This window comes from Colletotrichum phormii (genome assembly GCF_030913505.1).
Source record: "Colletotrichum phormii strain CBS 102054 chromosome Unknown BDP81scaffold_2, whole genome shotgun sequence".
Lineage (NCBI taxonomy): Eukaryota > Fungi > Ascomycota > Sordariomycetes > Glomerellales > Glomerellaceae > Colletotrichum > Colletotrichum phormii.
The window spans coordinates 644755-658870 of NW_026851444.1; the positions used below are offsets into that span (position 1 = coordinate 644755).

The following is a 14116-nucleotide window of genomic DNA, read 5'->3' on the forward strand; positions in this document are numbered from 1 at the left end:
TCAACGCCTGACAGGAAGAACTCGTGGCCCGGGCCTCGAAGATCTCACAACATCTGCTGAGCCGGTGCTGTATTGTACGAACGGAGGGATTCGCCCTGTGAAACACTGACGATGAACAACGCCGTTGATTCCCTCGCTATCAGGAGCTAGCTATCTGCGCCATCAACTCTTCCATCTTATCTCGCGTTGTCTAGGCCAACAAATCTCCACCGGCCAAGTGCCGTATCACGCCAATGAGGACCGAAACTACAACATCAGATTCACGTGTAGCTTGTTTCTAGAAATGAGCACCGTCCACACAGCTTTCCACATGCACGTTCGAATGTACTAAAGTTCACTTGTGTCGTCTTATCCAGGTCGCTATCATGTCTGGCCGCAGACCGTTGATGCTGATGATGAGACGACCCCGATCTTGTCAGCCGGCATCCATCCGCGAGGAAGCAACTTCATATGCCGGAAACAAGCTTTCTAAACAACCTCAGTGGAGACAAGGTGGTGACACCTCGATTGCGAGGGGATAGCAAGGTGCCATCACTGGGAATATGGGCAGCAACCATTGTAATCTCAGTCGTTGAAGCCCCCACGTTCTCGAGGAATAGCACGGTACGACACAGCAGCAGGCACCTTCCTTCACATGGACCTCGCTATCCCAAGCGAAGTAAGGATCTGACTTCGAAACAACCTGCCATCGTTCCCATATTTCTGGCATCCCAAGCTTATAACACATGCAGTAATGACAGGCACTAGAGTCTGGTTCGTCGCAGACCCATGGTTAGCGCCATTGCCTTACATCGCTTACAACTCCCTCGAAACTTGCTTTACAACAGTCTCGGGATGCGGCTGTTTGCTCACATTCCACAACGAGGCCTATACCAGAGTCTTCTCAACGAAGTTCTGGCCTCGAGCCTGGTTTCCTCCCTAGTTGATGTCAACGATGGACTGTGTGACACATTGATAACACTATGGCCCCGTTCGCACGCTGTCTGGTAAGCCACTGGACTGCAACCTTGCAAGAAGAGGAAGATGTGGATTTGCACACATCATGGACAGCTAACATGCCTTCGAAGACACGTCAACTTTGTGGCGAACTGGTTTCAACCAAACTACCAAGCAATGATGGACATGGGCGAGGCCTTTGCCAATTCTCGCGTCCACCAGGTTCCGGTGACAGACAGCGGTCAGACCTCCGAGGCAAGAGCAAATCGTCAAATCACATAAGACATGTCACTTTTCTAGTTATGGATGTGTCTGACCGCGGTATTGTAGGCATAGTTGCCCATCTGAGAGAGATTCCAATCTAGCATGTCTACGGAGTACCTCGGTGGCAGACACACCTTTGCCTGCTTCAAGTGCGGGGTCGAAACAGCGTTTCATCCAGGAAACTCGACCTGGTAGTCATCTGCGGTTTATGATTCGTCAATGGCAAGGAATTCACAAGTGCGGATAATCTCTCTATGACAGCGACGATACGGAGAAGAGTGCGTGGATAAGATCTCATCCCCGACAGAAGCCAAGCCACTTGACCGCAGTTACGGTTGAAGGCGAACGGAGAGATGCAAGGCCAGCGACGGGGGAACGACCAAAGTTCAGTATCTACCCCCGCGCGGCGTCACCTCGAGGTTCCAAGACCCAGTCTACCAACACATGAAGGTTGTATTAATGTGTTGCCTGAGGGGGGGCAATTGCGAAGCAGGGGATGCGACATCTAGGGACACTATCACGAAAGGTGGAGGGCAAAGCATCACTCTATGGCAGAAGAGTCAAGACTCGTGTAGCAAAACGTGGCAAAACCCTTGACAAAACTGCATTTGGTCGCAGATTTGAGCGGCTAGCCAACCCTACGAGTTTGTCCCCGGTTGGTCTCGGCCTCGACCTAGGGATGCTAACCTGGCGAGGCTACTTCATGTTGAAGGGTTGAGGAGATTCCGTCCAGCGCAGTCAAGAAGTCCCGACATGGATGTGTGTGGCCCGTGACGAAGGGATCAGCATGCGGAGTATTCTTTCGTCGTATAATTTTTTTGACTTTGACACCCGTCTCGGGACCTGCATGTCAACGGGCATGTTCGGGAGAGATCAGCAGTCAATCCCCATCCAAGTTTCCAATTTTCTCCGACGAGTACGGCAGCGCAAATGCCGGAGCCACATGGTTGCCAGGCCCTTTCTCCTTCTCAACTAATACAGCAACGACTTCGGACAACAAGCTGGGATCCGAAAGGCACTGTATTCGACAGACGTCAGCCATGACAAGAGTGATCAGTCACCGTCGAGTTCACTCTTCCACAATCACCATGGCACGCCGTCGGAGTTGCAGAACTGTCAGAGGCTAGTGGAGATGAAAGTGAATGGCGCCAGGCGAGACCCTGAGACCCTTCAAATTTTAAGCTACGGATACAACAATGGACTCACAGACACGCACTCTCTCTCTCTCTCTCTTCCTCTGGCTGTCTCGACGTTAAGGTTTGGCCAATGTTCCCAGGCTGTCATGTCAAGATCTTGTCGCGGCCCCTCAATCAATTCCTAGCGCGGAAAACACGATCGGACTTGTGCTCCCCCGGCCCTTGTCCAAGGCCCTCACTTACATTGCATTACTGCAATCTACGGCAACGCACAAACAGGCCGCAGCTCGCAGTAGCAGTCTGCCTGCCATCATCACCATCAATGGACGGAGCACGCAACGCTCAAACACGGGCCTCTTCCGTCGAGCAGTATATGCCTTCTGGACATCTCTACCACCCATACGGCCCCCTCGCTTTGGCTTTCGGTGCCAGGCCGAGCCCTCCCGGCGCAAGACCAAGACTGGCTTTTCGGGCAGTATTCCTACACTTTCATATCCGGTATTCGGTCATTCGGCACCGATCCGGTCTCTGGCGGTCTCTGGTGAGGTTTGTAAGGAGCACCGTCCTCCTGGTCCCTCTCTTGGCGAACTCGGCCGACTACCCCCGCTTCGGAGCAAGACCGATGCTAATTCCCCCTCTTCGGGCCCCAACGCAAACAGAGAAAGAAAAGCCACGCGTCGTGCCTGGCTTCCGGCACAACTCCCTGCTAAGCTTGAATTCTTAGCGTCCCTCTTGCTTGGGAAAACGCTATTCAGCATGATCTGGGGGTCCTCCAGTCACAGCTCGGCCACGCCGCACCAGTACCTACCACTGCTGTGACTGAATATGAGCTAGACTGGGAGGGGCAGGCCGACACTGGCATTCTGGCCCCCCTTTTCCCGGTCTTGGCTTCAACGGGTGCGCTCCGCGGATGCTGCTGGTCCATGAAGCTCCCAGGACAAGGTCACCACGCACCTGCAGTGGCGCGAAACCGCGATTCCTCCAGCGTTGTAGACAAGAGAGGGCCAGATAAAGTCAAGGAGAAAGCGTCCATACTCGAAAGGTGCCCATTCTCCGGCGAATCCTGCGTGGCTGAAGTCTTTCGCAGCGGAATCTCACCTCCAAAACGGCATCGCTCTGCATTCCACACCCTGTTTGTAGCTCTTATCACCGCTTGCCACAGACTCACAGACTCCCAGGCTAGATCATGCCCTCCAGCCTCCAGCCTCCAGGCCTTGATAAAATTCGCATTCAGCGAATCCTCATGGCCTCGCCCCTGCACTGCCTTACCTACTTGCTGCTCAGTGAGTTTCCAAGCTTTCGTTTATCAGAGCTGACAAGCCAGGGGCCCAGCCCAACAACGCCATTGTAACAGCCTGGCTAGCGAGACACTCGTTCCCGTCTTCCAGGAACGAGGAACGAGGTCTTCTCCTGTTCGTCAATAGTCGTGATCAAATTTTGCGTTGTCCGAAAGCCCATTGCCATACATTCGGGCTGTTTCACGACGGCACGAGGAAAGTGCACCTGTTCTTGCACAGCCCGGCCCATCCCGAGCTCAACTTTCACAAACCTCTCTCGGCCAAACAAATATCGGCAAATATTGCACAAACTGGACGGATATTCCCAGCGTGGTAGTTCGCATCTTATCATAGGCAACGCCACATATAACGCTATAACGAAGAACTGCTGCAGCCGCCCCCCTTTCAATCTCCAACCATCCCCTCCCCTCCCCTACCGCCGTGGCTCCCCTCTCTTTCACCGAGGAAACGAGCGAGACCCCTGCTGGCTGTTGAGACTCCGGTTGGACGCGAGCTTCCAGAAGAATGTGGGTTTCTCTTGTGACAGGGTGACAGCGCGCCCCCATCGAGTGTGGGGTAAGGGTGGTCGGACAAGCTCCCAGCTCCCCCCTCAAGGCTCAAGCCCCGAGGGCCCTGAGTAAATGAATAAGACGGAATCGTTATTGATGATGGGGGGCATGGATCTCTGCGATTGAGATTGAGAGAGGCCGTTTGGTATCCGCAAGCTTGCGGTCTTTTGCTGGGGTCTAACGTGCAAATATAACAATATCCTTTGCTATACTAAGCTTTCACTCAGGGAAAGTTGATCGCTCTGAGGATATTCGCCCGGTATGAGGTTGGATCTTTTATTTCTCCTCGGTCGCAAGAAGCGATATTGCAAAGAGGAAATGGAAGTGTCGGTATTGGGAGGCTTCAAGCGATTATACCCGGATACGTAACGACTGCCACCCAGGCAATCCAATCCGTATCCGTACACTACGAGACTGGACTGGATGGAGACTTTTGCTGGGCGGCCTCTGCCTGTGGGCTTTCTTAGTGGGGTTTTCCTTCGCCTACAACCATGGAGATACCCGTGGCAACCGTCACGATGCAGGTTTTGTCACATATCTCGCATCCACCCATTTTAGCCGGAGGAGGAGCCTAGGAGGAGGAGCCCTGCACTCTCTCTCTCTCTCTCTCTCTCTCTCTCTCTTGTCTGCCAACCCCCGGAGCTGGGTTTGGAACGCTCTTGGTATCCACAACTCACGCCATGCCGCGCCGCCGGTGTGACCGCGAGGGGCAGTAGCCACGGCCGCGGATGCAGAGCAATCCCTTCCACGGTTCCCAACCCCTGCACTCCTCGCGATGCCCCGTTGGGATACTGCAAGAGTCAAGTGCGAACCGGTCCAGGCGAATTGGGAACGAGCGGTTCGGGGCCTTGTTCACGAGGTGGAAGCGGAAAGAGGCAGGAGGCCGAAAAAAGAAGAAGAAGGTCAGGCTGCAGGCCCGCCACCATCTCAGGTTCTGCAGTCACGATGACTTGTGTCAGGTTTTTTTTTTTTTGTTCCAGATGCAGATGCAGATGCAGATGCAGCTCAGATGCGGGAAGGGGTCTACGGATACAAAGATCGGGCCGGATCAATACCTACGAAAAGGAGGGTGTTGACGGGAACGGGAAAGGGAGGTGGGAGGTGGCTGCCAGCCACGAGCGAGACGACCTCTTGCATCGCGAAGGGGAAACTGAATCGGGTGAACCGCCACATTCAACGACGGGCTAGCTGTATTTCTGACGCGTCATGCTCCAGCTTCAGGAGGAAACGAAGCCTCCAGGAGTCGTGGCCATTGTTCCCAGCATCATGATCGGCCATTGGGGCCCTGCCCGTCCTATCCTCTATCTCTCACCCTTCTCTCCCCTGACGCACGCACGTGGAAGAAGGTCTTCCGTTGGGAGCAGTTTGTTTGATTGTGAATTCCGAAACCCCTCGTGGGAAGGGAGATGGGTCAGACGGGACATCGAACGAACTGCTTGTCGAGGTATCTACTGTGTAAGGGGGTCATCGACGTCCAGGTCTAGGTCTAGGCCACGAGCTCTGAGCCGGGTGGGCGAAGGAGACTTTTCGTCCGGTTTCTCACCCCGGAGAGAGAAGTTTTGCTGTTCAGGCCAGTGTCGACAAGCTCTCTCTGTCTCTCGGTGGTTGTACGAAGGTATGTGGGAGTATATGATCTCATGCGGCAGCGGAAAAGGGGTGGACGGTGACGGGTGGCTTGGGGGAACAGAAACGCAGGACAAGGGGAGGATAAGTCGGGACGGCGGCGAGGCAGGCACAAGGAACAGCTTGGGCAACCCCCCCCCCCCCGTATCCCGGAGTGCAAGACGGCCCAGAGGTTTCTACGTCACGCAGGGAGATCCCATCCCCGGGGAAAGGCAGCGCCGTTTCAGGATGTTGGTCTTGTGGTTCACCTCGTTCAACTCCGTTCTGGCGTCTGCAGCTTGCAAGTTCGTGTGGGTTCGAGATACGGGAGATACCCCGTGCTAGGCTCGCGTGAGGTTATCGACGGTTGGGTTTTCTTGTGTGCCTGGAGTACCTGGAGTTTGAAAGACAAGTGTGATGGCCAAGGGTTCCAGGAGAGCCGATGGTCCGGTCTTTGATGCGTGCGTTGCATCTCATCTAGAGTGATGAGGGATGGCCATCTCGATGGCGGCGCCGTTGAATGTCGTGCTCAAGCCACGGCATTTGTTCGATTGTGATGGCCCATGGGTACTTTGTAGATGGGTGGAAGAAGCAAGCAATCGTTCGCCTGGCCTGTCTGCTTCTTGCATCTTGGGACGTTTCGGATGAATGCTGAAGACTTGTGAGGGTTTACCACCTGGTGAAACAAACGTGAAGTGGGGGCTGGAAAAGAAGCAGCCCTGTCTGACACTTGTGGCTTGACGGATGCAGATAGAGTGTGGCTGGGAGATATGTGGCTTCGAACGTTGCCAAATTGACCGGGCTGTGGCTGGCCATCCTGTCCCACGTGTGGCTGAAGCTACCCCTCTACCTTAGTCCGAATGTGGCAAGTGCTACCAACAACATCACGAGAGGAGTTGAAGACATCCAATTTCTGGAGACTGGAAGCTCCGCAAAGTCTGTAGTTTTTCACACACATGTGGCGATCCCTTCTTGCAAAGGGTTCAATTCCTCTCAGAACAAGCTTTACCCGCCTCACGAGCCTCCAGAGCCGCGCAGCCGCCTTCGGCACCACAACTGCAAAGATGGCGTCCACCACCTCGGCCAACAGAGACCCAAACACCCTGTCCAACTATGGCGCGTGGCTGACCAAGCACACCACTACGAACTTGACCATTGACTTCAAGGACAAGTCTCTCAAGGGCTCCGTCACCCTCGAGCTCGAGTCCCTGACGGACAGCCAGAGCAAGGAGATCATCCTCGACTCGAGCTTCCTCTCCATCTCGGGCGTCAAGGTCAACGCCGCCATATCGACCTGGGAGCTCAAGGACCGCGTGGAGCCCTATGGTGCGCCTCTGCACGTCTTTGTTCCCCAGGGCGCCGCCAAGGGCGAGGTGGTCAAGGTTGATGTCGACCTCGCTACGACGGATAAGTGTACCGCCCTGCAGTGGCTCACGCCCGCGCAGACGAGCAACAAGAAGCACCCTTACATGTTCTCCCAGTGCCAGGCCATCCACGCCCGCTCGCTGTTCCCCTGCCAGGACACACCAGACGTCAAGTCGACGTACAGCTTCGTCCTCGCCTCGCCTCTGCCCGTCGTCGCCAGTGGTGTCCTCGTTGAGGGCTCCGGTAAGGATGAGAAGAAGGGCGACGACACGGTCTACCGCTTCGAGCAGAAGGTCCCTATCCCGTCGTACCTGTTCGCCCTGGCCTCGGGTGATATTGCCACGGCACCCATTGGCCCGCGGAGCATCGTTGCCACGGGACCTGATGAGCTCAAGGAGTCGCAGTGGGAGCTGCAGAATGATATGGAGAAGTTCATGGAGGTTGCGGAGAAGCTTGTCTTCCCTTACCGGTGGGGCCAGTACAATGTTCTCGTGCTGCCGCCTAGTTTCCCCTATGGTGGTATGGAGAACCCGATTTATACGTTTGCGACGCCGACCATCATCAGCGGTGACAAGCAGAACGTCGATGTTATTGCGCATGAGCTGAGTCACTCGTGGAGTGGAAACTTGGTCACCAGCTGCAGTTGGGAGCACTTGTAAGTGGGAGTTCAATGTGGTTACTTGTGATAAAGGGGTAGCTGACGATGTGATTTAGCTGGTTGAACGAGGGCTGGACCACATATCTTGAGCGCCGTATCGGCATGGCTGTCCACGGTGACGCCGAGCGTGACTTCTCCGCCATCATCGGCTGGAAGGCCCTCGAGGACGCTGTCGCCCTAAACGGCGCCGACTCTGAGTTCACCAAGCTCATCATCAACCACAAGGGCATCGACCCCGATGACGCATTCAGCACCGTCCCCTACGAGAAGGGCTTCCACTTCCTCTACTACCTCGAGCGCCTCGTCGGCATGGACGCCTTTGACAAGTTCATCCCCCACTACTTTACAAAGTGGTCCCGCAAGTCCCTCGACTCATTCGAGTTCAAGGACACCTTCCTCACCTTCTTCAACGGCCTCGGCGACGAGGAGATCAAGACCAAGGTCGCCTCCATCGACTGGGACACATGGTTCTACCAGCCCGGCCTCCCGCCCAAGCCCGTCTTCGACACCACCCTGGCCGACGTCTGCTACAAGCTGGCCGAGAACTGGAAGGACGAGTCCTTCGAGCCCTCCGCCGAGGACGTTGCCTCCTTTTCTGGAAACCAGAAGCTCGTCCTCCTCGAGACTATCGAGAAGTTCCCGTCCCCGCTGTCCGCTGACCGCGCCAAGCTGCTCGGCACAACGTACGACCTCGTCTCGTCGCGCAACGCCGAGCTCAAGACGGCGTACTACAAGATTGCGCTCGCCGCCGAGGACTCGTCTGCGTACCAGGGCGCCGCGGAGCTGTTGGGCCACGTTGGCCGCATGAAGTTTGTGAGGCCGCTGTTCCGGTCGCTTAACAAGGTTGATCGGGAGCTCGCGCTCAAGACGTTTGAGAAGAACAGGGACTTTTACCACCCCATTTGCCGTGGTATGGTCGAGAAGGACCTTGGACTTGTGTAAATTAAGTAAGCTTTCGAGGTTTCGATCACCTTGTGAGGCGTTGCAAAATGGAAAATTGAAAAAGAATTAGTAATCGTCGGTGTGGAAGAAAACTTTCCAGTCTGCGATGAGGTACTACGAAGATCACTACCTCTGTATTGCTTGCTTCTAAGTCAAGGAAACAGTAGCGTCTTGTTGTAGCGTCCTACAATGTGGATCGAGGTTGTTCTTATCCGCCCCTACGAGCCGTAGAAGGCGTTGCGTCATGTCAATCCCATCATTCTGACAATATGCACGGCAGACAGCCCATGAGAGGTAGGCCAATTTGACATCGGAGGGTCTTGGAATTTTGTCAAGTTCGCTAGATCTGAATCTGTTGTATTCTTTGGTTGTGGGATGGGATAATGGAGGCTTTGGAGCGTGAGATGGGCACTTATCGGGCGTGAAGAGACTGAATGCCTCAACTAGAATGAGTGATCGTCAGAATAGATGTACCACCTTGGGCATTTCTAGGCACACGCATGGAAAACTGACGTAGAATAGAGTGGCGACACATATGTCAAAAGGTACCCCTCCACCTTGACTTCTGCTAACGCCGAATTGCCACGGGCGATTCTGAGCACACGGTACCAAGTTAGCGAAGAGAAGTGCCTGATTTCAGTCTCATGACGTCGGTACAACGCCTTGCTTTACCTCCACTGCTGCCCCTCTGAGCCGGATAAGCCCGTGATTTAGTTTTGCGAGGCACACGCGGGGAAAGTTGGCAGAGAACAGATTAGCGACATACGTTGAACTTTGATCCGCCCACGATCGTCTTGGTTTCCAGCGGCAACATCTTATCTGCTTCTCCTCTTCTTTTCCCACGATGCTATGGCCTTTTGAATATCGTCTTGATTACGTTCATATGCCACCTCCCTGGGTGTCAACCCATCTTGGTTTCTTCCCTGAGTGTTTGCCCCATGCTCCAGAAGAAGTTCAACCATAGAAACGTCGTCTTCTGCAATTGCGAGGAAGAGCAATTCCGTTATCTCTTCAGGCTCTACAGCACCTCGTCGCGGTAAAACTCCCAGAAGGAATCGAGCCATATCTTTGTCCCTCCTCTTGATGGTTGCAGATAGCAGTTTGCCAAAGTTTGCGTACATAGCAGCCCCTCGTTCAAAGAAGAAACGAACAATGTTTGAGTGCCCATTTTTGTTGGCGACAAGCACAGACTCTCCATGCACTGGTTTGACCAATCCTGGGGTCGCATTCAGTAGCAGACGAACAATATCTTCGTGGCCATCCCGAGACGCGATAAACAACGGCGCTGACTTGGTAGGGTCTGCTCCATAACCCAAGACCATCCTCGAAATGTCTCGATTGCCTGCTTGAGCTGCTCCCAACAGAGCTTCGTCAAATTTGCGCCTGTTTGCGTTCACATTGTCCCCCAGTACAAAGTCCAGAGTCGGTCTGTAGCCACACGCCGCGGCCAATGAAACTAGCGAATCGCCACCTCTGGCAGCCACGTTCGCCATACCTCCATTTTCTGAAAGAAAGTCCTTCACGATCTCTGTGAGCCCAAAAAATGTCGCTAGGTGAAGACTCGTCCAGTACCGGGAGAAGCTCTGCTTTGGCAATCTGTTCCAAACCAACTTGATGTTTCGTCTCAGTGTCTCGATGACAAACTGGACTGTTCGAGGGCTGTGAAGGAACACCTTGACAACTTTGTATGATCTACTCTCTCTCAAGTTTTGTTCTTGTCCGAAAGCTTGGAATGCGTGGCGTCCCCAAGTCATAGCAGCATGAGTGAAAAGTGGATACCTTGCTACATAATATTCGAAGCCGCTTTCCGTGTCTTCGGTGATGTCCGTGATTCTTGTCAAGTATTCACAGAACACACATGTCTGATCTTCTGCCGCCGTAGGAAACCATGTCATCTGGGATAATCGTTTGCTGTATGGTGGAATAGTTGAAGAAACCCGTCGGGACTAAGAGTAACAAGTCCCGAACACCAGAACAAAAGCTTGTCCATGTCTTGAAGTTGGTCGGGATCGAATTTCGTCGCGGATTGTATCATGTTTTTCGCTGCCTTCTCTTGACTGATCTAATTCCGCTTGCAGAAGCAAGATTTCTTTCATGTTTTCGAGGTTGAAACGGGTCGGGGACCTCACGACCCAAGCAAGGAGTTCGGTGGCAACCGCAAACCCTGACGAGTCTTGGTTACGCTTCATTTCAGGTTACGCTTCATTTCAGCTCTATAAAATATATCAATCAACTTGTTTTGTTGCTCCCCTGCTGTAAAATTCTTCGTCCATTCCGCAGATATAGATTCGAGAATGATCGTGGCGAACGAGAAACTATTGCCATAAGCGTTTGTTTTATGTTGGCCGATGATACAACTTACATCTCTCTAGAGAATTTCACAACTCGTGTTTCTGCCTCATCTAGCTTTTCTGAGTCGAGGTGCAACGAGGGGGTGCCACGCCGTATGACTGCTCTAGCATAGCGTCTCAAATCATGCTCAACAGCACAGACACGCACAATCTGCCAGCGTCCAAAATGCCGGCAGACATGGTTAATCGACCTCGAGGTTACGAATAGGTTCGTGCCGAATCGTTTTGATAAAGAAACCAGACACTTAAACAATAAGTGCCTTTGATCGCTCCTTAAGATATCGAAACCGTCAATGATGATGAATAGCCTAGATACTTTACCCGCTGCTTCAGCGAGAACGTCCAAAAGAGCCAACAGCGAAGGCAGCTTGCCATCTTTCAGATAACCCTTGTGGATGGCTCGAAGAAGCTTCGGTAGCCTATGTGCGCCATGAAGTTTCTGGCTCTTAAGACTTCGAATCAGGGTCTCAGTGGTCCGATTTCGACGTTGAGATGGGCAGAAGTAATATGCGACGCGAGATTCGGGTGATATGAACCGTTCCGTGATGTCGTTGACTATTGAAGCTGCCAAGACAGATTTGCCGGTACCTGGTGAGCCAGGAAGGAATATCATTTGTCCCTTATCAGAAATCGATGATCGATACTCCATGGTGTCGAAAAGCCATTCGAGAGTGCCAGGGTGCCGCTGCTTGAGGAAGGTGTTGAACGCTGCTGTGTAGTCTTCTGGAGCAAGCCAGTCCCAAATCTCAATGCCTGTGTCTGTTTTAGGAACATCACCCATCCCTAGCTTGGATACCGGCTTGCTAGTCTGAGGGCCTGTAGACTCAATCTCAGAGACCGGTGGGGGCAAGGAACCTGCATCGGAGAAGGCCAGATTGACTGAATTGTGCCACAGACCCTCCACCCTGAGGAACTCCCGAACCGCTTTTTGTTGATTGATCGTCACTATCTTCGTCGTCATCTTCATTGGCTATGCCTCTTGGTACCGAGAATAAAGCGAGCTGTTCCATGTGAGAAGCCATGTGGCCGGCGAGATCCTCTTCAAACGGACCAGGTGACTGACAAAAAGGACACTTTGGCCGCGAGTCCTGTGTGCTGGTATGAGCATGTTTCGATATTTATTGAATCTGAGCATTCGTGAGTGTGTCATGGAACAGTTCGAAATGCCGTGCTAGTTCGTCCTTTGATGCAAACAGGTCTGAATGCCCAAAGCACCTCCAAACCCTACGATGAACCTGAGACTCGTGCCCGATCCAGGAGTTCTTACTAGTAAACATCATGTCGGGATCTTCACAAGACGGATAGGTGCATTGGTAGGGTTGAAGGTCTTGCATGATATGATCCCTACAGCTGTTAGATTGAGCCAGTCACGTAGTGAATATGACTGACCTCCAGTGTCTTCCCCTAGAGTATTTTCTAGGGCAAAGTACATAGCAGTATGGGCATACGAACTCTGACTCCCAATACAATAGCTTAGGGGGCTTTGGCAGATGAGTAGTCTTGCCTTCTTCGCTAAAATATGTTGAGTATGAGGTGGTAGATGAAGTGTCGGTCACATCCATCTGCACTGGCGTCCGGGTGGCTTCCGTTCCGGATAGAACTGTACTGCCCTAGGAACTTGGGGCCGGCAGCGACTCCGGATTCGTCATCCGAAGAACTAAAGGTGGAAGTGAGGCTGGAATGATACCGGTCGTGTCTGGTGTCCGACTAATGCTTTGGCTTTTTTGGCTTCCTTCAGATACCGGTTCGGGACCACGCTTAGCCAGCTTCCGAGCATGTCTTCGCCAATAAGCCAAAACCCGACGTCTGACAGTCGTTGCTTTGCTTCAGCGGTCTATGAGTCTTTTATCATTGTCTTTGAATATCGAGGCCTTGACATGCGACTGGGATCTTTCATAGTCGACTTCGTCCGAGGTGGTATGGACAGCTGTTTTAGGTTTTAAGAATGTCGCTTCGGAACTTTTCCTCAGCTGGAGAATCCACTCTTCTACATGCCGCCGGTCAAACACAGAGTATACTGAGAACACATCGACAGTGTTGCGTTCTTCGTCCTGGGCGAACTATTTGTGTTTCATGGCTTTGCGCGCCGTTTGTAAATCCCTAGGGCCAAACCCTCTGATCCGGAAAGAGATCTTTACCAGCGATGATATTATATCATCGATTTCCTCCGAGTTCTGACCCAATTCGGTTTGCGATTCATCGTCAGTACTTTTCTCGAGTTCATCGGAGCAGCTGCTGGAACCGGAAGAGTCGTACTCGTGGGCCTGAGGATGGCTCATAGCCTCAACCAGCATCTTCTCTTTCGGTTGCCTCTTTCCTCCGACAATTTCAGTGCCTGTTTGGTTGATCAGCTATCGCACCGTTTGTACCTTTGTAACAATAACATCATACTTTCGCTCACAGATTTCTGCAACTGGTTCAGGAATTTCAAGACCATATTCTGCAAGAGAGGTGTGTCCATGAGGGGGAAATCGAGAGACGCCCTTCCGTGCTACAGCCCCCCGAGGCTGGTCGCCCATACTTTGAACCGATCACGTTGAGCCTCCACAGTCTTAACATCTAGCTTTCCTTCAGAATTTTGGTTTGGATGTTCTAATGTCGTTATGAGATATCTGAAGGCCTGCATGCATGCCCTGCTGGCTGCCGCTACTGGAAACGCTGAAGGCACCTCCATACTACATTCCGACAGAACAACCGACTGAATGAAGCTTCGTGAGAATTTCGATTACTATGCGTAACAGCAATTGTCTAGCCAAGTCCTCTGAAAGCGACCAGACAAGAAGACTTGAGAAACATTTGAGCGCGCCGCTGTCCACATGAGAGCTTGCTGATTGACGAGACTCTGCTGAGATTATTCGAATGCAGGAGCCAGACCAGTGTTTGTTTGGAGAGAAGTGAATACCGTTGTGAATGACGTTCTGTGTGATAAGGCTGTCACCGAGGCCGAAAAGAACACGAAGTCAAAAGAGGGGTAACCAAGGGCACCAATGGGGTTTGCTGACCAGTTTAATACCGC

The 14116-nt window shown here is 52.8% G+C and overlaps 8 protein-coding genes across 8 annotated transcripts; 4 read left to right on the forward strand and 4 right to left on the reverse strand.

Moving 5' to 3' along the window:
- Nucleotides 1–927: 927 nt before the first annotated feature.
- BDP81DRAFT_402430 (uncharacterized protein) lies at nt 928–1218 on the forward strand (the record flags this gene model as incomplete). Its single annotated transcript, XM_060588843.1, has 2 exons — nt 928–986; nt 1051–1218. The coding sequence occupies exons 1-2, from the start codon at nt 963–965 to the stop codon at nt 1216–1218; spliced, it is 192 nt and encodes a 63-aa protein (XP_060450320.1). The 5' UTR covers nt 928–962.
- Nucleotides 1219–1470: 252 nt separating this feature from the next.
- Nucleotides 1471–1850, forward strand: BDP81DRAFT_415355 (uncharacterized protein). Its single transcript, XM_060589449.1, has one exon. It carries the CDS (start codon nt 1554–1556, stop codon nt 1707–1709), a length of 156 nt encoding a protein of 51 aa, XP_060450321.1. The 5' UTR covers nt 1471–1553; the 3' UTR covers nt 1710–1850.
- A 2105-nt stretch (nt 1851–3955) lies between these two features.
- On the reverse strand, nt 3956–4527 carry BDP81DRAFT_415357 (uncharacterized protein; the record flags this gene model as incomplete). Its single annotated transcript, XM_060589450.1, has 1 exon — nt 3956–4527. A coding segment is annotated over exon 1 (194 nt), but the record flags the coding sequence as incomplete, so codon positions are not given.
- A 733-nt stretch (nt 4528–5260) lies between these two features.
- BDP81DRAFT_80549 (uncharacterized protein) lies at nt 5261–6291 on the forward strand. Its single transcript, XM_060596308.1, has one exon. The coding sequence runs from the start codon at nt 5389–5391 to the stop codon at nt 6127–6129; it is 741 nt and encodes a 246-aa protein (XP_060450323.1). The 5' UTR covers nt 5261–5388; the 3' UTR covers nt 6130–6291.
- Nucleotides 6292–6740: 449 nt separating this feature from the next.
- On the forward strand, nt 6741–8749 carry BDP81DRAFT_307749 (leukotriene A-4 hydrolase/aminopeptidase; the record flags this gene model as incomplete). The annotated part of the gene is made up of 2 exons (XM_060583384.1): nt 6741–7804; nt 7864–8749. The coding sequence occupies 2 exons, from the start codon at nt 6741–6743 to the stop codon at nt 8747–8749; spliced, it is 1950 nt and encodes a 649-aa protein (XP_060450324.1).
- Nucleotides 8750–9447: 698 nt separating this feature from the next.
- On the reverse strand, nt 9448–10789 carry BDP81DRAFT_80560 (ankyrin repeat-containing domain protein). The gene has a single exon (XM_060596310.1). The coding sequence runs from the start codon at nt 10642–10644 to the stop codon at nt 9565–9567; it is 1080 nt and encodes a 359-aa protein (XP_060450325.1). The 5' UTR covers nt 10645–10789; the 3' UTR covers nt 9448–9564.
- BDP81DRAFT_80559 (uncharacterized protein) lies at nt 10790–12184 on the reverse strand. The gene is made up of 2 exons (XM_060596309.1): nt 11112–12184; nt 10790–11064 (listed from the first exon to the last, which is right to left on the reverse strand). The coding sequence occupies exons 1-2, from the start codon at nt 12065–12067 to the stop codon at nt 10935–10937; spliced, it is 1086 nt and encodes a 361-aa protein (XP_060450326.1). The 5' UTR covers nt 12068–12184; the 3' UTR covers nt 10790–10934.
- A 742-nt stretch (nt 12185–12926) lies between these two features.
- BDP81DRAFT_402432 (uncharacterized protein) lies at nt 12927–13997 on the reverse strand (the record flags this gene model as incomplete). The annotated part of the gene is made up of 3 exons (XM_060588844.1): nt 13492–13997; nt 13239–13435; nt 12927–13160 (listed from the first exon to the last, which is right to left on the reverse strand). The coding sequence occupies exons 1-3, from the start codon at nt 13559–13561 to the stop codon at nt 12927–12929; spliced, it is 501 nt and encodes a 166-aa protein (XP_060450327.1). The 5' UTR covers nt 13562–13997.
- Nucleotides 13998–14116: the final 119 nt, after the last annotated feature.